The 24,091-nt window shown below is 30.8% G+C and overlaps 1 protein-coding gene across 1 annotated transcript in view; it reads right to left on the bottom strand.

Annotated features, from left to right (window-relative positions):
- Nucleotides 1-23,505, bottom strand: part of Mdr50 (Multi drug resistance 50) — a 63,913-nt gene extending 40,408 nt beyond the window's left edge. The window contains exons 1-12 of the mRNA XM_081740693.1: nt 23,366-23,505; nt 22,659-22,755; nt 18,446-18,648; nt 17,839-17,959; nt 16,712-16,812; nt 15,310-15,481; nt 11,821-11,945; nt 10,405-10,582; nt 7,266-7,490; nt 4,858-4,983; nt 3,671-3,877; nt 883-1,053 (exon numbers count right to left, since the gene is read on the bottom strand). Coding sequence (XP_081596819.1) covers nt 883-1,053; nt 3,671-3,877; nt 4,858-4,983; nt 7,266-7,490; nt 10,405-10,582; nt 11,821-11,945; nt 15,310-15,481; nt 16,712-16,812; nt 17,839-17,959; nt 18,446-18,648; nt 22,659-22,755; nt 23,366-23,505 — 1,866 coding nt within the window. The remainder of the gene's footprint in view (nt 1-882; nt 1,054-3,670; nt 3,878-4,857; nt 4,984-7,265; nt 7,491-10,404; nt 10,583-11,820; nt 11,946-15,309; nt 15,482-16,711; nt 16,813-17,838; nt 17,960-18,445; nt 18,649-22,658; nt 22,756-23,365) is intronic.
- Nucleotides 23,506-24,091: the final 586 nt, after the last annotated feature.

Raw genomic sequence — 24,091 nt, forward strand, 5'->3', positions numbered from 1 at the left:
AGAAATATACATTTTTGAGTCGAAACATCACTTTTATAGCACATTTTCGAGACGAGATAGTCACAAATCTTGTCTCGTGCCCATCCCTAAAAACTACAATTAGAAAGACCTAAGCGCAGATGAGAGAACAATATTAAGATGGATCTCGCAGAAATAGGAATACAAAGTAGGAACTGGATTCAGTTGGCTGAGGACAGAAGTCAATAGAGAGCTTTGTGAACGCGGCATTGAACCTCCGGGTTCTATGACCATCGAGTTAGTTACCCTAATGCTATATATACATATAGTGGGCGACGAATCAAAAGTTTTTATTGCCATTATAGTTAACATTTTAGTTAGTATCGGAGGAATTTTCAACAATTTTTGAAAAAATTCAACCCAGATGATGAAATTTGGTCCCAGATGATGGAAGCTGTTGAAATTAACAGCTAGTTTTCCAATCGACCTATGCAATTAGTCAATTACTGTACAACTATATGTGATCAGACACCGATTTTGTCACAAACAAACTTTCGAGTACTGTGTTTAATCAATGTCTGAATTATGAAAATGTTTCTCTTTCATTAAATACAAATGTTTTGAAACTGGAACACGACAACATTGAACAATTTTTTTGATGATACATACGGTGAAAAACTTTTCCAACAGTATTTCCAATTTACATCGGTATTTATAATTTACAGTTTGTAATCAAATCTACATAAATGCTCATTAGATTTCAAATAAAATTCTGCACTGTATACTTTTCAAACATTTTGTATTATATATATTTGGTAAGGGAAACAAATAATAATGTAAATTAAGATAAAATGTTGCTGTCGGGTCCAGTCTGCTATAAGTATTATTGAGATGTTTATTAATAGAAATAATACAATATATTACCTTATCCAAGGCATTTTGTACTTTTGCTTCACTTCCGGTATCCAACGCTGAAGTTGCTTCATCAAGTAATAATATAGCAGGTTTTCTGACCAAAGCGCGAGCAATAGCAATTCTCTGCTTTTGCCCTCCAGAAAGTTGAGCGCCACGCTCTCCAACAAGAGTATCATAACCCTGTAAATTCATACAACACAATTTCAACTTGTATCAGTCTATAAAAGTCATAGTATGTGGAGTACATGGTACCGTCAGAAATAATAATATGTATACAAAGTTGGAGCTATCATTTCTTATACCTCCAACGTATACTTAATATTGTTTCTGACTGTACATAGAATAACAGAATAGTTTACACAGTTTACTCAATAAGTTAATAAAAAGAATGTGAACTTTATTATCATTTTTACGCCATGATGAAAGACAATAGTAAAACAATAAAGGGCTAGTTTTATGATACGCTACATCACAGATGATCAAACAAATTATTTGAAACACACTATTAGGCGCCACATTATTAGGATCATGTTAGTAGATCTTGTAAGATTGTAATGTTAGTATGCCCGCCAGTTCGTCACTCCACACAATAACTCTTGGACAAAAGAGAATTCTTGAATTATGTTTCTTACAATAGACAGCTAGATCGATTATCTCAGGCAAGTTCGTTAACGGAATCAATTCGTTAACTTCTTCATGAGGAGCAATGACTTTAACCATGGGTATTCATAGCCGATATTTTATTGATGGAATACTGACCACTTTAATATGATACTTCATTCATAAAAGTAAATTTTACATGGTGCTTTTAATGTCTTTTGCAAAGTTTATTCATCCTTGCTACTTTCTTCTCTATACGATCTACGGACAAGTTATTGAAATCGAGTTCATTTCGTTATCGTATATATAAGGTGCTTCAAAACAACACCGACAACGTTTGGAAGGTGATTCCTGACACCAAAATAAGACAAAATGTATAGACCAACCTGGATGCACAAATGCTTCCTGTCGGAGTTATAGGCTGATAAAAACATGAGAAAAATGAACTTCAAAGGTCCATAGCTCCAAAACTATGGGACCTACCGTAGTCAGGTCAAGACTCCATTTAGGAACCAGTATGTTCCCTGTGCAAATATCCAAGTTTCAGAATCCTGCGATACTTCAAATTATATGCCCGTAACCAAACTCCCTCTATAAAATGTTGCGTGTGTACCTTAGGATTCTGAAACATGTATTTTTTAATTAATATATATATATGGGGTGGTAGGTAACTCCACCGACAAACTTTGGGACGTGATTCCTTATATGAAATGAAAGAAAAAGTTCTTATAAATATAGTTCGAAAAGCATCTCATTTCACAGTTATGAACCGCCGAAAATCCGAAAAATCATGTTTCGAAACGCCCTGCCTTAGAAACTATAGGACCTATAGCAAGCGGTTTAAGGAATTACACAGGAGCTAGTATGCGAACTATCTAAATATCCATTTTTACCATCCTCCGTTATCGGCGAAACGAACGCGTTATTAGTACTTAAAGGAGTATCCCTATACCTCAATTTCCTTTTTACAGTTCGTTTCGCCGATAACGGAGGATGTTAAGAAATGGATATTTAGATAGTTCACATACTAGTTCCTTTGTAATTCCTTAAACCGCTTGGGATCGGTCCTGTATTTTCTAAGGCAGAGCGTTTCGAAACGTGAATTTTCGAATTTTTGGCGGTTCATAACTCTGAAAGGAGACTTTTCCGTCCCATGTTTGTTAGAACTTTTTTCTTTCATTTCATATAAGGAATCACCTCCCAAAGTTTGTCAGTGGAGTTACCTACCACCCTGTATATATATATATATATATATATATATATATATATATATATATTTCTAAGTGAACTCTTGACCCGACTACGGTAGGTCCCATAGTTTTGGAGCTATGAACCCTTAAAGTTCATTTTTTTCATGTTTTCGGCAGCCTATAGCTCCGAAAGGAAGCAGTTGTGCACCCAGGTTGGTCTATACTTTTTATCTTATTTTGGTGTCAGGAATCATGTCCCAGACGTTGTCGGTGTTGTTTTGAGACACGCTGTATATCACATTTCCTCGGCTTATCCCACTTCCTTCGTTCCCCGTCTCCTGTAATCTACGGGGCATAACTATGGAACGCTAAACAAACATTTCTATAAAACATAGTTCCATCATATTTTATCAAGCAATCACTATTTATTCATTTACGTGTGTTAAAATACTTCAAAGAGTTCTAAAATTGTATGAGGAGAATCTAAGCTGATTATTTTCTATACAGTGAACGTGCTATTTCCATAAGATTCCACAAAATTCCTATAAGTTCTTGAATTTCTAATAATTGCTAATAATCCTTAAATTCCTAATAATTTTCCCCAATTTATAACAAGTAATTTGCCAGCACTAGCAAAATATCTATGGTGATAATTATGATTATGGCGATGATATTCTTAAATTAATCAGCAAAGTGCATACTGTTATTTACATTTGCTGATCAATAATTTTGGACAAATCATTCAGTTTGAATAGTGTTTTGTACGACAAAAAGAAAACGTTATTATTTGTGAGTTGAAGAAAATAATTGATTTCTTGGCTACAGTTATGTAAAATTAGTTCTCGAATCAGTCAAAGAAGAATACGGATAGAGTGAGTATGCACTTTGACTGGCATCTGTATAATAAAGTAATTTGCTACAATCGTTAAACAAGCGTAGTATTTTCCAATCTTTTCTTGTAATTTACTTGTAAATGTAATAGTATACTAATGTGCTACTGTAAATACCTTTGGTAATTTCATGATAAAGTCATGAGCATTGGCTTCTTTAGCTGCGTATTCTATTTCTTCCTGGGTCACAGTACCTTCTCGTCCATAGCGAATATTTTCAGCTATTGTAGTGCCGAAAAGAACAGGTTCTTGTCCCACGACACCAATATGAGTACGCATCCAAGACAAGTTAAGATCTTTCACGTCAACGCCATCTAATTTTACCTAAAGTGGCAGAAATATATTCAGAACATCAATGTTAATATTACGATTGTTATATATTACAATTAAGTCATTAAAATATAATAAGAAAACGAAATACAATGCTGATAGATATGATAAAATTTTAATCACTTTTGATTATTTCATAAATATCTTTCTGAAATTATTATTCTACTGGAATTATTATTAACATCACACCTTATTAGTACATACAGGTACTTTATATAGAAGGGAGATAATGATCAATTTTGTGATTCGATTAATAATCTCGTGTATATCAGAATCGAATAATATATAACTAAATTGTTTCATTTTTTGAAACTCTTTAGAAATTATTGTACATGTAAAGAAAAATAGGTGGTTTAAAAACAGCTTAAAAAGTGTGTTAAATATAAATGGTGGGCAAGTTATAATTGTCTTGACACTAGCAGTTGTTTAGTTCTTTATTCACTAGTGTACCTGATTGATGCAAATGTTAATGTGTACGTTAAAAACGTTTGAGAATTGCTCAAGAAGCCAATTCTGTTAACGTCCCAACCAAAGCATATAACTTTATCACATGGCCACAGGGCACTATTCCTGGTACTATAGACTATAGTTAGAAGCAATGAACATTAATACTTATATGTTGCTCAGCATTGATCATAGTTTCAAAATCACACAATATTTTCCTCTTATCTCTAATATAAATGTTTCATTTTAGAAAATCATTAACAAGATACGTTGCTCAAGTATTTCCAAATTATAATTATTTCAAAATATGTATTTTTTTAGTTATTTCTTTTAAACAAAGTAAGTTTCTGTAAATATTAACATAAAATAGACATATCTTCGCAAATGCGCACAAAATTATGTTCGGGAACATAAAAGGTTTTCAAACTGTTTGTCATTATTATAATTTTTAGTTTCGCATTATACTGTAATTATATAATATTTTTAGAATATCTCATTAATATCATGGTTAGTTTCACATCAACACTTACAGAACCTTCTAATGGGTCATAGAATCTCTGAATTAGCTGAATACAAGTTGATTTTCCACATCCAGAACTTCCAACTAACGCAACAGTTTCTCCTTTGTTAACTCGTAAATTTAGTCCTCGTAGAACCTGAAAAGAGAAAAAATTACAATACTGAAATTTATTCAAATCTCGATAATCCTTACAACCAATTTGCACAATCATCTCAAATCATACTAATTTGATCATTAGTATTTATTTTTAAATAATTGTGATTACGTAAAAAAATTGTTGCAGTTGATTTGCATATCTACCATCTGGTGGGTAGCAAAAGTAATTAGTTTAATATTATTCATGATTTTTATAATTAAGTAATCTAAAAATGAAATCTTTCAGTTTTACTCCCACAATTATGCCAGGTAGGCTAAAGAAGATGGTGATGATGAGAAATGAATGGAATGGTGGAATGAATAAAGTAGTAAAAATTGTTGCAGTTGATTTGCATATCTACCATCTGGTGGGTAGCAAAAGTAATTAGTTTAATATTATTCATGATTTTTATAATTAAGTAATCTAAAAATGAAATCTTTCAGTTTTACTCCCACAATTATGCCAGGTAGGCTAAAGAAGATGGTGATGATGAGAAATGAATGGAATGGTGGAATGAATAAAGTAGTAGGAAACGGGAGAACCCCGAGAAAACCCCAAAACACGGTGTTTGTCCACGACAAAGTTCACTTGGCGCACAACAAAGTGGTATCGAACTACAAGCCCCACAGGCCAGAGGTGAACGCTCTACCACTGAGCCACCGCGACCCCCATAAATAATCTAATGAGACCTTTGCTATAATATGTCCTTATGTTGCAGCTGGAATGACGAGGATGAATATCAATTATTTATAGTAGGTTAAAACCTCTACATTAGTGAACCTGATTTAATTGATCAATTTTTGAATATTATTGAAAATATACGTTAATTTTAATGTATTAAATTTCAAAAAGTTGTCAACAAAAACGTAACTGTATTATGTTATTCTCATAGAGGTCATTTAATAAATGAAAGTAGTTAAAAATTTTATGTTGGAGCTTTTGCTATTATACAAACCTTACTCCAAATTACAAATAATTATCTATCCTGCATTTGTTGTAAGTCGTTAAGTATAGTTCTATTCCTTGAATCTAGCAAGTTTAAAAAAATATATTTCTTGGAATGTCATTTGCATGAAAATCTTCTTTTACCACTTGAACTAGTAATAATATCAAATTCCTCAATACCTTATTCCAGCTTGTTTTCTTTTAATACATGATAAAGGCAACACCTTATTGGTAAATATCTCACATATATTTACATAAAAATTAGCTTTCTCTTCAATGTAGTCAAATTACTCAAATTAAGATACTTCGTTCTAGTTATAATACTCTGACCATCAGGATATTTTATTGATTACCACGAAAAAAGATTTTTGAAATCGTATATGTACAGAGATAAGTACCACAAATTATACTACTTTCCAGTACATTTTTATACCAAATTTCGCAAAACTTCGTTTGAAATTGTATATATGTACTTTATTTAGGGATCTCTAAATTTAACTTCATATTAATTAGTAATAGCCTATGAGTATACAAATTGTTGTTAGCACACTATAAATAAAACAGAAGAATATTTAATAATAATAATAATAATACAAAATATAAGGGTAGTAACGTGCATTTTTATCTCTAACACACCTTCTACACATCTAACATATTATAAGCCCTTGCTTTAATATGGGAACCTTAGCATTAAATCAGATACTATCTAATGAAAATATGATCACTAGCAAGTTCATTAGACACATTGGACGTAAAACTCTTCCCATGATTATATTTTGATTTCGAGAAAAGAAAAAGAAAGAAGAGAAAACCAGATGATTTTTTACAAACCTTAATTATTTCGTTGAAAAACGCAACACGATGAGAAGAATTCAGAATATTTAGTTTAATATTACGTGTAGCAAAATTGTTTTACGGATGTTATGTATTCTAGAACAAATTCGGAAAAGAGTTCCAGTTCCAGCATTCGCCTGAGAAGACTAAGGAAAACCTTAAAAGTGTCTTTATTCAGGATAATTCGTAATGGGGTTCCAATCTGGGTGTTTCGATTGCTTCATGAGACAGCTAACCACTTATTTACACCGTGTAAAAACAACCTGTATTAAAGGTCAGTTTGAATAGGTACAGACATCTCACAGATGCAAATAAGATTTCTTTTAATTATAGCTCTTCTTTTCTTTTCCTTTTTCTTTTCCATTACTACTTAAATTTAAACTCCTGGCTACGTCATTGTATTCTAACATTAAACAGAAAGTTGATATAATTATCCCATCGATTAAAAAGACTAAATAACTTGATTTAAATATTAAAAATCCTGTTCTGTTTCTTTGACTTACCTCTACATCTGGTCTTGAAGGATAATTGAAGACGACATTTTCAAATGTTATATCTCCATTCACATTATTTAATTTTTGTCCTTCAGGGGACATGCTGTCGATTGGTGGTATACGATCAATGACAGAAAAAACTTTAGCCGCAGCTGCTCTTGCAATAGAAAATGCTTCTAAATAAGGAGTTGTTTGTCCAACATTCATTGAACCCATCATCACTCCAAAGAAAACCTTTAAAATAAAATATTAGTAATGTTGTTACCAAGTTATTATACACAGTTATGTTAAACACTGCTTTTAAATTAGATTACGTCATAAGAATTTATAAAGTATGATCGCAATTGTTATATATATTACAGAATTCGCAATATATATTACAGAACTCAGAATTAGATATGCATTTCACAGGTCTACAGTTTTATTGTAAGTAAAGATATGTAAATTCTGTAGTCACAACAGAACATGACATATCAAACACATTGTTGTAGAAACATAATGAAATTGGTTGTTGATTTTCTGGTTTCTTCTGAGAAACAAGTAGTCACAACAGAATATGACATGTCAAATACATTGTGGTAGAAACATAATGAAATTGGTTGTTGAATTTCTGATTTCTTCTGAGAAACATCTAATATTTATTTATATTTTAAATCTAAACATAGCAATTATAATGTTTTCTCCTAATAGCAGAACTTCAACTTTGTTGAAAAATAATAATAAGTTGTCACTTATCTCCTCCTATGCGATTAGCTGTAGGAAGTTAAAACTTAGTTTATAATACAGAGGGCTTAAAAAAATTATTCAATGTTTAATTGTAAATAAATCTAAAATGGATTGATGTAAATGTCTCATTTTTGGTGCAGTTGTGATGTATTATTATGTTACAGATATGAATCGCGCAAGTGTTCGTCGCATTTTGAGTTCTGCAAAATTGAAGTGCTGCACGAAATAAACGAAGACCAGCCAGACCGTAGATTGGATTACTGCGAGTGGTTTCAAAACTGGTGAACAAGAACAAAACGTTCTCAGAGATAATCGCGTGGTCTGATGAGGCTATATTAAAACTCGATGGCACCGTAAACTAACACAATTATGTGTCCTAGTCCGCTGTAAATCCAGAAAGCCATAAATTTCCTGGAGGCGAATGTGTGGTGTTCGTTGTTTTATCGTGCTTTGATTGGGCTGTTCTTCTTTGGCAGCGCAATTACCCGTGAGAAGTACCTGCAGATACTAGAGCTATCCATTTTGTCTGTCATCAGAGACCTCTATGGGGACGAGAGGTTTTATCTTCAACAAAAGGTAACCCACCCCACTATCATCATCTTGTTAGGTAGTTTCTCAATGAAAATTTATCTGAACGATAGGTCGAATAGGATTTGTCGAATATCACCACGTAACCCAAACCTTACTCCTATAGACTTTTACGTAAACTCTTAACGGACCCATAGGAAAACAAAAACAAAAAACAAATGATTTTCTCACCTTTCTTTTTTCTAAAAAAAAAAAAAAAGAAAGAAAAGAAAAGAAAAACAGCACTACCGTTCATACAAGTGAAAAAAGTACCCACATTGGGATAAATTATTTGTACACTAATTAGGAGACATGGAATTCAATGGAACTATTATTTAAACATATCCGTCCGCGGAGTCACGAGAAAAATGACCTCAAATTTGGGAATATTTGCTTATACCTCAGATACTATTGACTATAGAAAAGGGATTCCTTAAACATGTTACCTACAAGTGTTACTTAATCATATAAAATATTTTTCTTAATAAACTTTCGATTTTTTTTCTAAGGTAACTAATTAAAAATTGGACACACAAGACATGTGTGTCTGAAATATAATTTTACTGTGTATTCGAGTTTTCAGGTTACTGATTTTTAATTACTTCTTGCTAATTATTTCATAGTTAAAACATCTGCATTAAAAAAAACTAAACTACATAGAATAGTGTTCAGTTGTTAAACAAAATTTTGAAAATGGAATGTCCTGTTATATAATCAAGTATATTGTCCTAAATTGTTCTAAATTGTATATTATCCTAAGAAAACACGCTTATGTTATCACGAGCTCAATGTTTTGGGATATCTCGCCAGCGGGGAATCCATCAAAATATCACCAAAAATAGCTAAGAAGATAAGAATCTTTAAAATACCAACTACAAAACGAATTCTTGAAACTTTTATTGGGTTATGCTAGTATCTTAGGGCACATATTAAAGATTTTATGACAAAAATTGAACAATTTCAACAATTGGCAACTCCTAATTCTAAATTTAAATGGGCAAACGAACATGACACTCTCTTTGAACAATTGAAGGAGGACATACTTCAAGCCTCCTCCCAGGGCCCAGAAGACACGAAGGGAACCGAAAGAAGACGAACCACTCGAAGAGGGCCTATAAAAGAGGAACCACAGAGGAAGGAGGAATCAGTTGACCATTGATCGCCAACCCACTGCAGCTCTGGAGGTCGCACTGGACTAAAGGGGCTCTACCTATCCTAACATCCCTGGAGGCTGCTCTGAAGCGAAGAAGATTCCTCAATACAAACCATATCTCACGAGACTCCCATGAGCAGAGGAGGTTTCCTAGGACCGTAACCTGAAATCACTATAAGACATCCTATAGGCTGCTCTAAAGCGAAGAGTTTCCCGTATGAAACACTACTTCCTTCACCCTTGGTTATAAGGAAGATTCTGATATACTGACTTAGTAAAACACAAAGACTATTTTGTATTTTTATAAATAAATTGGTGGAGGACTAGATTCCTGGTCTATTATTGACTCTGCCTGCACAAAATATTGCAATATGTTCCAACTTTGAGGTCATTTTCTAGTGAGCCTGTGGACGGATATGTTAAATAAGAATTCGACTGTATTCTACGTCCTGGAATTAGTATAAAAGTCGCAGTTATAAATTTATCTAAGCATGAAAACTTTTACTATTGGATGAGCTGTAGTTATATGTGAAAATGTATTAAAAGAGGTAAATATTTTTCTATTATTACATGTTTCTTTTGAACCATTGTTCATTTTCTCTTCAAAACTAATAGATCGCTTAACAAGATGCTACCCCATTCCTACTAGTTAACATATTAACTTACCTATTCACTAAGTAATAAATAAATGAATGTACTTACTATTATCATTTTTGATGGACTATAATTTAATGGATCTTCAATGATGAGTCCTACACCATACCAAAATGCCAATGCGTAACTGCAGTAGAGAACCAACCACAGAGTACCTACTCCAACTCCAGTAAAAAATCCTATTTTAGTACCAACTTTTCTGGCAAATATTAAATTCTTGTCGTACCTACAACAAAAACATCAAATAGTTAGGTTGATAATAATAATAATAATAATAATAATAATAATAATAATAATAATAATAATAATAATAATAATAATAATAATAATAATAATAATAATAATAATGTGCAGTTGAGAAGATATACATTCAAACTTCAATTAATATTCAATGAACTTAAAAAGTTTGTTACTGAATTCTCTCTCTATGTGTGTGTGTGTGTGTGTTATTTGTGATTTTTTTCAATTTTGAACCCTCCATTTGATAGAGCATCGAAAACTATATGAGAAAGTGATTGAATTTTTCGCGTCACTCTTAGCGTTCCCGAGATATTGGCCAAAAAATGGCCAATTTCCAAAGATTTAAGGAGCCATATCTCGGGAACCGTAAGTTATAGAGAGATTATATTGAGGTTGATCAATATCTAAGAGGATGGTGAACATTTTGGAACCAACTAGTAACCGGTGGCCACTATCCAACAGGCCACTGGTTTGGCCAGTGGCCACCAGTTAATATCGGTACCAATATGTTCACCATCTTCTTAGGTATTGATTAACACCAACATCATCTTTCTATGACTTACCGTTCCCGAGATATTGGTCAAAAAGTTCCGGTTTCGAAGATTTAAGGAGCCGTATCTCGGGAGCCGTAAGTCATAGTGAGATCATATTGGTGTTGATCAATATCTAAGAGGATGGTGAACATTTTGGTACCAAATAGTAACTGGTGGCCACTGGCCAACTGGCCACCGTTCCTCAGATATTGGCTAAAAAAGTTCGAATTTCGAGAGATTTAAGGAGCCATTTTTCAGGAGCCGTAAGTCATAGAGAGATGATATTTTGCGAATTTTTGCGAGAAAGAGAAGGTGCGGATACAAAAATTTACTTTTACATGTATGAAAAATCACAGTTATCCTTCCCGCTCCATCTCTTCATTCTTTTTAAGTTCGTTTTGGCAAATGCTCTTGGAGCATTCTAAACTGGTTTATTTTTAAAAACTAATAATTATACAGTAAATTATATTTTAAATAACTACTAAAACTATCATCAACATGATATATTCAAATTAACTATGATAACAATTTATGTGTGATGTGTAGAAACTAAATTTATATTTTCATATATCTTGTGATCTTATGTATCATAATTTGCATACACTATAAGTTCAGTAACATTTATGCTTCCTTTCAAAAATATAAAAAGCTACTCTATTTTTTTAAAATTTAGAATACACGTATACTTTACCTTTCAATCTCTTTTTCCTGGCCTCCAAATGCCACCACTGTCCTAATAGAACTAAGAACCTCAGTAGCAATAGAACCAGCCTTTGCGTAAGCTTCCAATTGACTTTTTGTTAATCTTGTTTGAACCTAGGTAAAATATTCTTTATTACTTCAATATGATAAGTTAGAGTACGCCAAGAACACATTGTTAAATATAATAAATATCTAAGTTGTGTTAATAATAATCACTCATCAATCAAATCATCAATTCTTGTTGATGAATTCAGAGACGTTCATACTTCGGTGTCTTCATTTCAAAAGGACAAGGTAGAAAATTTGATGTATAAGTTTTTTTTACCCATTCTTTTTTAAGTATTATGCTGAAGATAACTGAGTTAAAAGGTAGTAAATAATGATTCGATGACTTATATTCTGTTGGTTTCATCAAAACTCTAAACCTTTTGAAAGATTGAGTTAGAAAATTTGAAGTACTAAGTTTCCTAATCTATCTTTCCTAAGCGCTGTGGTGACATCAATAGAATTGAAAAGTCGTAGATGATAATTTCGACAACATTTATACCCTGTTCCCTTCATCAAAACCTGTCGAAATAATGTGTTAGGAGATTTGAGATATTAAGTTTTGAAAGTCGCCGAAATTGCCAACCATAAAAGTTTTAAAAGTTCATATATGTTAACTTGTAAGTTATAGTGAAGTAGTGTGTCTTTAAATGAACTCACATTGTTCATTGTCAGATATTAAATTTAAATAATCCTGGACAATTTGGATTCAGTAGAATTGGTATCATAGCTAATATTACAAACATGAACTATGAACAGAAGTTCATTTTTTTAATTTATGGTGAACTATTTACAATTAGATGCTTTCTTGTTGTACTGTCAATATGCATATTTTTGTAAGTTAATAAAGAAAGAGAAGATCCAATACATGTCCATTGATTAGAAATTGATCCAGATTAAAACTTCCCAGGACAACGCTACAAGCCTAGTATTCTTTCCTCTTTGTTTTGTAGCTATTATCAATGTTTTGTAGCAATAATTGTGCATCCGTATTGTAAAGGATATGGATAGGCAAGAGTAGGCGTAAGCAATATAAATGAGCCAATATAATTAGCATTATTCTAAAAGTAGGTATCGATTTTTCCTGTGGAAGATCGCATGTTTGTGCTATTTTCTGTCAATCTGTACGTTAGAAAGTTTATATTAGGGATAATTGTTTCTTCTTACGATGGATTACATGGTAATGGCATTTGCCTTAATTATGCGATTTGTACCTAATCACTTTACTTAGAGGAGGGGAACATGTAGAAATAAGTTCCTTAAATGATACTCTTTCTTTGTGAATTATTATATTATACTAGTAAATTGTCTAAATAATAGCCCCCATGTTGTTAACCTGTATCTTTTCCCGCCCAAAATACTCTACAATTGTGAATAATTTTTCAGATATATTTCTTGTTTATAGTAGACTTTACAAAACACTTTACGCTTCACGTGTTTGTATAGAAATAATCATGGAGATTACCATGGTAACGGAGAGGAAGTAACGACATCATTATTTCAGCCAATTGCCTTTGTATAAATCACGCAGGAAGGATTCATTTAACATTACCTGGAATATGTAGAATGGGTTATATATATATATATATATATATATATATATATATATATATATATATATATATAAAATGGAACGATACTTGAATGAATGGAAAGAAAAGTATCATTTTTTCCTTTAAAACTAAATGCGTTTGTTAAATGGAAAGAATTGAGTTAAGGTTTTGAGTTTTGTTTTCTGAAAAGTACTAAACATGAACGTTAGTTCAAAAGTGTAGTTATAATTGATTCAACATAATGCAACTACGCTTAAATTTATTAAATGTTAAAGTGTGTTATAATTTCAAGTCAGTGGAATTAACATACAGTGAAGTAAAACAAGATGTGATATCGGAAGTTAAACTGAGCGAAAATTTAAATGAGTGATTTAAAATCGCGTGTTAAAACATTCGAAGTGTTTCAAGAATTTAGGTGGAAAATAAGTAATTACTGGATTTAACAGTTGTGAAATTAAAATTGTTATATATTCCATTGGATTGTAAATTGCTATATGTTTGGTATAAATATACTAATAGTAGTTCATAAGTAAGTTTAGAATAATTGCTGAGACAATCCTTTAATTGGGCAATAATAATTACAGTATTAAATTGATATTGCAGTAATTGTGATTCGCGTGAACATAATGAAGAACTACTTAAAAAGAACAATTTTCAACAAGTAAATTTGGTGCATTGTTATTAATAGTGTTAACATTTTGAACTAAACAAAAGTAATAATGGTTTCTTTAATCGGAAACGGAAACTGAAAAGAATTGCACGAATATAGTAAACAAGGTCAAGGCAACGGCTAAAATTGATTATTGGAGTGTTAAAGGAACATTAAGGATTATAATTGCATTAAATGTAATGGGTAACTCTTTGAAATTAAACTAAAAATAAAATTGACCACGCAAACATAGCGAAGCACAATTAAAGGAAACAAAAATTCCCATTAAATCACATTTCACGACATGGGTAAAGTAATTACAGGCTACTGTTAATTGGTAGCCATAGAAGTAGTGCACATAATGAACACTCGTTCATCAATTCACATTATTAAATCAACAGATAAATTACTTAACAGGAATATATTATTTGAATGGCAGCTATTCAAGTTTGTAATTTATTTGAATTGAAATTTTGGACAAAATTTGGATAATATATATAGTTAGTTTCTATTGTTAGTCTGTAAATAAGCAACGTTTTGATAATTGAAACCAAATCATTTTCTACCTTTTGGTTGAATTTATTCATAGGAATCTTAAACTATTCATAAATCAAGAACTGACAATTACAATTTAAATCTTTAATCAAAATAATCGTATTGAAAAAAAACATTGAGATATCGAGATTAAAAAATATTTTTGATTCTTATTCTCTGATTTGCACCATAAGAAATCTGATATTATTTATTTAATTTATGGGACTTTTTTTGAGAGATTACAGTATCTCGAATTGATATGTCACACGATTCCTATATTGTAGAGTCATTTTTAAAAATATTGCTAGTTCGCAATAGTATAATTGTTCTAGGATGTGGTAGCGATCATCGTGACCACTGAATGATTAGTTTTGTCATAAGTGTAAAGAAATCAGAAATTACTATCTAAAATAAACTGAAATAATTTAATTTCACACCAAAATAATTCTAACATTCTCTTTTTTGTCCTAATTGTGTTCAATATAGGTTAATCCTAAAAATAGAAATATTTATTTTTAGTTGAAGGTATCATTTATGTCAAGTGCCAAAGAGTGTATAGTTTCGAATCTAGAATAAGAGAGTCCGTTAAGACTCAGTTACATTTAATTTTCTGAAGATTAGTATAAACCTTCTGTTGTAGATATAGTATTATTATTTAAATTTTATCGGTAACGCTTAAATATAATAGTTTACATACCACTGTTAGGAGCCCCATGCTAACCATAATTACAGGCAACGCACACAGACAAATCAATGTCAATTCCCATCCGTGGTAGAATGCTATGCCTAAAGACCCAAGAAAAGTCGTGAGAAAGAAAACGAACATTCCAACTTTTTCTCCAATACCATCTTCCAATTTTGCCAAGTCCCTAGATAGGTAAACAGAATATTTTTTAAAAAAAATTAGAGATGACACACAGTATACGGTAAACATATTTTTGTTTTCTACAATTTTACAACGTAAAATGATAACTGTAAAATTCAAAATTTTAATTTACATGATTGTTTCTTATTCCTTCACTAACAACTTAGACATATCCTATTCCATTCGTAGTGGTGTTATCTAACTTTTCATCAGACAAGACTACTTGTGACCGATTTGACAAAACTTTTCAAAATGCTTTTGTATGTTGTAAAATATTATGAAACACAAGCATTAGATTAATAGTAAAAATGATTCGTAAATACTAGCACTGTTACTTCCAAATTGTTATGGATAGTTGTATTTCTATTATACATACAATCTTTTAAGAATATTTATATTCGATATACAGTAGCATTATAAGAAAAGTATCTTTTATGGAACAAGCGTCACTGATTATTCATTTCTATTGTACAATTGAAATAATGTTGGGTAACCGGTTGGCTAAGTGTTAGATCAGAAATCCGAACATTTGCGCTACTTTCGCAACAACAACAATAATAAAATGTAGGCCTAATATTGAGAAATTATACTTCCGCCAAACCTGTAGAATTTACGTAATTGGTGAATGTTCTACTTGGGAAATTATTTGATTGTCCAAAGTAGGGAATTCCATATCAACGTTGAGAGAGCGCTGGTCGTTCGTGCAACGTTTTCCAGAGAGTACCGTACCCAACCTTTACGCAACCACTTGCTAACACCAGCCCAAGGAACAGGGGATGGTACATTTGTTTCGAAGTTATAGACAAGAGAATGCACATTAAATAAAAGTAAATTTTAATTGACGATTGTAAACATTCAATAAAATAAAATAAATTTATAAAATAAACTTACTATTAGAGTTTTGAGAGGATTAATTTATTGGTAACATGTTACTTAATTAGGGAATTTACACCTGAAGACAACACAAATTATCCTTTAAGATAAAATGTGAGTGTTCAAAAGTACATATGATAGGTTAGAAACAGTGATAGTCCTTGAGAAAAGTCACATCGATAAAAATAACTTTAAACTAAAGGAAGGAAACTTAGCTAACGTTTAATTGTTGTATACAGAAATTAGGACATAATAAGGTGAGTTCTCTTCCCATAGTTTAAATCGATAAAACTTTCATTTACATTAATTTGACAAGATCCAGTCTTGGTTTGAAAGAATAATTAATTAATATCAAACTTACTCAGACATTCGGCTTGAAAATCCTCCTGTTTCGTTGACATCATACCAACCAATGTCCTGTCGAAGAGCGGATTGAAGAAACAAACTTCGTATTCGGAATATCTAATTCAAGAAATATTAGATAAAACCAGCGATTAACCAACTTCTTATTTTTTTTAAAAAAAATGTATACAATGTACGTAGTACATTATCTACGAAGAAGTAAGAAATATAACAGAAGAAAATTTAGTAAAGTTTTGCCTAAAAGTACCTAATAAGACTTTTGATATAAGAATTAACGCTTTTGACTTTCCAATTGATAATTGATCTGTTCATGGTGTCTCAAAACCAGTATTGAATTTATAGTTATTGGCTGTAATTATTGTGCTAGTCAGTTTAAAACATCACAAAATTCTAATCATTACTAATATGTCACACTTGTGGATGAAAGTGATAGGTTTGCTTATGATAATTAAGGTATTAAATAAAACAAATAATGTTTTAAGGGAAATTTGGAAAGAAAGAAACACATCACAACTTTATCGGGGATCGAATCCAGTAAAAGCCTGGTTGGTAGACATACACATCACCGACCAAGCTACTGTGAGTCTTTTCTAGATTAGTCGTAAGTAAAATAAACTAAATAATTCCAATTGATAATTTAAATTTCATTCAAACCAACGAATACAACTATAGTTAGTAACAAAAACTATCACAAATGATTGTATTGTGATCTATTTATTGAAATATCACATACAGACGAATAGTATTTTTTATTTAAAAATTCCTCTATGCTAAATGTTTCAGAATATTTAAATTTTAGTGTCTTGTGTTTCTAATGGATATTTTTATATGTTTTCAGCTACATTTCAATATTAAAATCTAATATATTGTCGTCTTCAAAATTTATCTTCACGTTCAACCATTTTTAAACATAATTCCAACTGATGTCAAAATTACACAAGCTATATGAGTAATTATATTCTTAAGTACTCTCAGTATTTCAGTATAAATTTTATATTTTTAATATATATATATATATATATATATATATATATATATATATATATATATATATATATATATATATATATATAAAAGGAAAAGAATAACTGAAAAGTATAACTGGATCTTTTGAGTAATACTCACCTGTCGTTCTGCTGTATAATTCAGGCAAGAAACAAACACATAACTCAATACCAACATAACTGAGCCAATTATACAATTGGTTATTCCAAACCTTGCTATTTGGTCCATTAATTCTTTGTCCCTGTAAGAAATACAATTTATATAAATTTATTGACAGTTTGTTTTTAGGGATAGCATTAAACATAGATTTTAACAACTAACAATTTTATAGCAGGTACTAAACTTTTCATAATTGAAGGGCATGTGGAAATACAATGGTAATCAGCAATAAATTCAATGTTGGTTACTATTGTATTCTTCCATGCCTTTCAATTATAGGCATTTTAGGGTTCAAAGGTTCTTTTTATAACTAAAGTTGAACCCACAAGAGAAATAAAGTTTGAAACACATGAAATGTATTTATAGAAAACTATAACAAGTGAATACTTATTATGTTTACTTAGTATTTATATCTCGTACTTTAAATATATGAAAAAAAAATATTGAAATATTATCATTGCCAATAATATATTTAAAAAACAAAATATGATTTATAAAAATTGAAATGAAATTACTCATACAAAGAGATTAATTTATCCTAACATTACTCATAGAAAGATTAACTTACGATGAAGGCTGTTCAGTTGACGATGAAACCTGTTCAGGTGGTGTTGTTCCTGGAATAGGGTACATATTTTTGGCATTGTTTACCATATCCTCTGTCAGATCTCCGAAATTCACGGTCATTGCTGGCATACATGCTCCACACCCCATTGCGGCCAAAACAGATATAAAAATGAGGAATTTATCCAAGGCAGTAGTAAATCTGAACTGAAAACAAAATGAAAATGAACACTGTTAAAGGATAAGTTTTAACTGAATAAAACTTTTTCAAATAGCCATCAATAACTTCACTAACATTCCTGCTCGAAACTTTAGTCTTCTCGAAATGTGCTCAAATGATTATTTATTCCAAATTTACAACACAAAGTAACATAATTGTAACACAATACGGCGAGCATAGTATGTACATTATATAACACTTTCAATTTGTTGAGACAATTCGTTATAAATGCATACATATTCAGTATGAAACCTTTCATTGCCTCAAATTAGCACTGTATTTTTGTCTGTTGAGCTACAGACATCTTGAGTGGCAAATTATTTGTAAAATCTTGAAAAAAATACATAATATTTTAACAAATCAATTAAACACGTAAGAAGGAAAGCGTAATTTAAAAAGCTACTAACATTACTAATAATTAGTGGTGGGCACAGAAACCGGTTTTCGGTTGTCGGTTTTTGAAAATGTTCAAAAACTTTTTTTTTACCGAAACTGGTTTTTGGTTTACTCTAAAAACTTGTTCGGTTTTTCACCGGATCCGGTTTCGGTTTTCTTCAAAACCAGTTCCGATTTTTTTTTCCAAAATTGGTTCTATTTCTAACCAGAATAGTGTTTCGTTGTTATCCGGAAGCCGAATCCGTTTCCACAGAAATAGTTTTATGTGTTTTCCAAAAGTTTTCACCGAAACTTGTTTCCAACCGGTTTTAAAGGAAACCGAAACCGGTTTCGGTGAAAAACCAAATCGGTTTATGGAGAAAACCGAAACCGGTTTCAGTGAAAACCGAAATGTCGGTTTTCGATTTTCGATTTTTATAGAAACTGGTTTCCGGTTTTATAAAAACCGGTTTTTGTCATCCCTACTAATAACCTACAAATCGAATTTATTATTCCGAAACTTTTCCATCAATACTTTCTTTGATACTTTATCTTTCATTTATTTTAAAATAATTTCTCCGCTTGCGCTTCACTAGATTGTTCTTCTTTTTACAATTGCAGCCAAAATGTTTGCTTTGCGTCAGTATCCAAACTACCTTCATTTATATTGAATTATGATCGTTTATGAATTATCAAGAATTCTCAAAACTTTTTCTTTCAGTTGAAGATGTAATATACAATTAGCTGAAATGTTAATTCTTTGCTCGGAAGAAATAGGTTTATGGAAAATATTTGAATCACCCCTAATAAGATAAATAAATTTTGGTATAAATTTTAACCCCTTATCCACTGACTGTATGGTTCAGAGATTTAGACATTACGGAAGCTAGAGAAGAAATATTTAGAGAGCTTCGAAATGTTGTGTTGGAGGGAGATGGAGAAGATAAAATGGACAGAGAGAACAACTAACGAAGAGGTTTTAAAACGGGTAGGAGAGAAGTGGACACTTTTAGCCAGCATCCTTCATAGGGAAGCCAATTGCATTGGACATATCTTGCGAAGAAATTGTCTTCTTCATACTGCTATTAAAGGGAAGATGGAAGGAAAGCAAGGAATAGGAAGAAGAAAAACACAATTAATCTTTGATTTGGAAAATAGAAGGAAGTATTGGAGTTAACCCTTTAACTGCCACAATGTATTAGCAAAAACTATATACCTGGGGTCAAAACGTAATTTTGATTTTTCTTATTTTATTTGAATCGATTCTGCGTACTGCATGTGTATAATCTTCGAAAACAAAAAAGTGTGAGGCATCCATAAGTGCCACGAGGCACAAATTTATAAAAACAGTGAGACATAGCGTTGATGCCTCATGGCGGTTAAAGGGTTAAAAGAGGAAGCTGAAAATCGAAAAACGTGGAAGAAATATTTCCAGGCCTAAATCTAAAATTGAAAAAGAAAACTCTTTAGTCCCAGGACCTGCTGAAAGGCAGAATACTTAATAATAATAATAATCCACTTAGGACGTTCTCATTAATTACAGACATGAGAAAAGAAAATAAGACTTAACTATCTTTCAAACTTAATTTCAAACCGGTCAGCGGTTTTCCCGTGGTGCTATAATAAACAAAGCTACAACAACAAAACATTCAGGCAACGGAAATTCTGATATTAGAATGTCTTCCTTGTGGTATTTTAATCCTAGAAATAAAAGTTTAATACACTTTAAAAAGGAAATTAAACCTGGTGTTACGAAATTTAAATAAACATAATGTTGTTAAATTTTACTCAAAATGTTAGTATTGGGATGCTTTGCTACGAGCAATCTCTTCCTCTAGAGAACCCCTCTCGGAGAAACTAATGTAATAACATCCTAGTTTAGCCATGGTCTACTCATGTATCAAATCTTATCAAGGAGAAGTTGACCGCTAAACATCATTACGCTCATTTCTATTTATATAGATAGATAAGTTTAGATTTTTCAATCTGAATAGTACATTTCACTTTGTTGTTATCAGTTACTGAGCTTTTCTTAAATTATGATTTACTTGTACTTAAATTATTGCAACTCTATCCATCAGGACTCTGGAACTAACGACTAAAGAAATAATAAACACTTCTGACCAGAGTACATACACTTGTTTATTAAAAACTAAATTCCAGTGTAACAGTTTCGACAACGTAACGTTGTCTTCATCAGACACTAACTCTGATTAGTCTGATGTTAGTGTCTGATGTTAGATAACTCTGAGTTAGTGTGTGATGAAGACAACGTTACGTTGTCGAAACTGTTACACTGGAATTTAGTTTTTAATAAACAAGTGTATATACTCTCGTCAGAAGTGTTTATTATTTCTTAAATTATTGTTTAATTGTTTTGTTAAAATCTTATTTAATTCGTCCAATATTTTCTTCTTAATTAACTCTCCACTGAAGACGTCAGTAGCTCAACAATAAATATATTAACGTAATAACATAATAAAATGCTTCCATGCCCAAGATCATTATATTGTTCTCTTACAATGTATTATTTTCATGTGTATAATTTTAAAAAAAATATATCTTTGTATCCGATTTAAATTTGAACTTAATACGACTGTGTTCCGTTCTCGTAATTATGATTCTAAGTGAAAACTAATTTTGACATCATTTTCGTAGTTTTGTCATTTTGAGAATACGAAAAAATTAAAGAACAGTTTTACTTTGAATAATAACACCTTACTATTTAAGGCATATTATTTCGTTTCATTACTTTGTATCAATCAGATTATTACTAGAAACAATTTATTTATAACTATAGACATATATATGATTGTGTACTGAACCTGAAGAACAAAATTTAACATACAATTTTACTGCACAATTAATGTTGGTCTTATTTTGTATTTGAATAACAAAGCTAGTGATTTTTCTCGCTCTTTGATTTTTTTAAAGTTGAAGTTTTTTTAATATTAGATGTAGGCAAGGGGATAATGGTAACGAAATATAGCAGTAACATGTTTTCACTTACATTAGATAGCTTAATGACAATAAAACTATATATAAGAAGAAAGTGACTCGCACTGCATAATTACATATAATATACATCAAACTTGTATTCCAATCAAATATTTCAGATATCTAAAATTGTATAATTTACATCAAGAATACATGTACTATATTACTACACGTTTATTTTATTTATAACAGATATCTCTTTGAACACCATATACATATATATATATATATATATATATATATATATATATATATATATATATATATATATATATATATATATATATATATAGAGAGAGAGAGAGAGAGAGAGAGAGAGAGAGATTCCACTCTTGTTAATTCGTGTTTTTGATTTGCTAGAACTGAATCTTTCCATTTTATGATTGTGTTGTTACTTTTATCTCTAATTACTATTATTTATTTTATTTAATACAATTATTTCATTAAAAATAATAATTGAAATATATGTAGAGTTTATATTCTGACAAGAAAAATAATGTTTATCTCCCAGAACCACGCAAGAAAATATTATAGGTTAATCAAATCTTGTTTACAATAGGAACAGCAATAGTAGGGTCTAATAATAATAATAATACATAGAAGAAGAAGAAGACATTTTACTCACCAGTTTAAAGAATGACACTCTAGGAACATCCTCTGTTTTCTTATCTTTGTCAGCATTTTCTTCTTTATTTTCGTCAACATCTGGGTTTGTGTATTCTCTTTAAAAAATAAAATATTCCAAATTTAAGTTTCAAAACAAATCCAATTTTATAGTAGATCCGTAGTAGTAACAGTTACAGAAGATTTAATGGATCAGATCATCTTACTAAAATTACTCATATATACAATATTATGCTTCGTATACTATGTTTAATTTTTTTTACCGTTTTCTACATAATATGTACAGGAGAACGTACTAGATAGGCAGCAACGCGGGAAATATTTTTGGAGCACATGCACTGAAAGCGAATCAACAGAAACGAAATTAACCTAGTGTTCCTAGTAATTCCTACAACTCTTAACAGAACTGCAATGATGTTACAAACTATATTCTAATTTCTATTGGTCTACTCATTTGCACGATCATATACTTTTTTCATCGCAATATCATTCACTGCATTTAGTAAGCATCTCCTTTAGCCTACCATGAATATTAAACTAAAATTTTCATTTCATTTTTATATGTAAAATTTTTAAGATATATTATTAGTATTATATTAGTATAATATTATTATATAATAGCTATTTTATTATAAGCTGGCTATATTAATTACCTTTGTTATGTTATATTATATACTAAATTATATTTTTGCATAAAAATTTACTTACACGCTCAAAGGATCTTCCTTCTTCGTGCCATTTTGCGTTGAATAAATTAAATTTCTGTCCACATTATTCTGTAAATCGTAATTAATAGTACGAATTGATGTGACATGGATATTTTCTTTCTCATCCTCAGGAAATTTCATTTTTATTTTATCTTATAGATGAATACTCCCTTTTTTTAAAAAAAGAAAGAAAAATTTCAGTACATATTTATTTACCAAGCAAACAATATATAAAGTATATCAATAAAGTGTGAATGATCAACTCTATTAGAATAAATGATAGGTCCAACAGTGGTAAGCGGGTAATCTAGTCAACTGCCAACGTTGGATCTACGTTATAATAGGCAGCTTTCCCGAACATTTGGCAACCAATTCAATAGTCAACTTAACCCCAATGAAAAAGGAAAATTTCAGTTGGGAGTGCGTGGTAAAACTATTGGATAAATGACGGCAAATTGTTGGTTGGCCAACGTAGACTTTATTTATTTTTCAACTTCATTACTTTTCAAATGATTACCTATGCCCATCCACGCCTATCATTAGCATAAGTAGGATCTACCAAGTCTGTTGCTAAGGAAAAACAATAAAGAATAACCTAGAAAAATATATCATTGTCTTTAAAATATTTTCCTCTACACCAATGGACTTTTAGCGGCCTTTATACATATAAGCGCTTAAGGTAAATATGAAAGCTCGCCATTAGATATAATCAAATTCGCCCTTAGCT

Source organism: Thermobia domestica, chromosome 15 (genome assembly GCF_964235325.1).
Source record: "Thermobia domestica chromosome 15, izTheDome1.hap1.1, whole genome shotgun sequence".
Lineage (NCBI taxonomy): Eukaryota > Metazoa > Arthropoda > Insecta > Zygentoma > Lepismatidae > Thermobia > Thermobia domestica.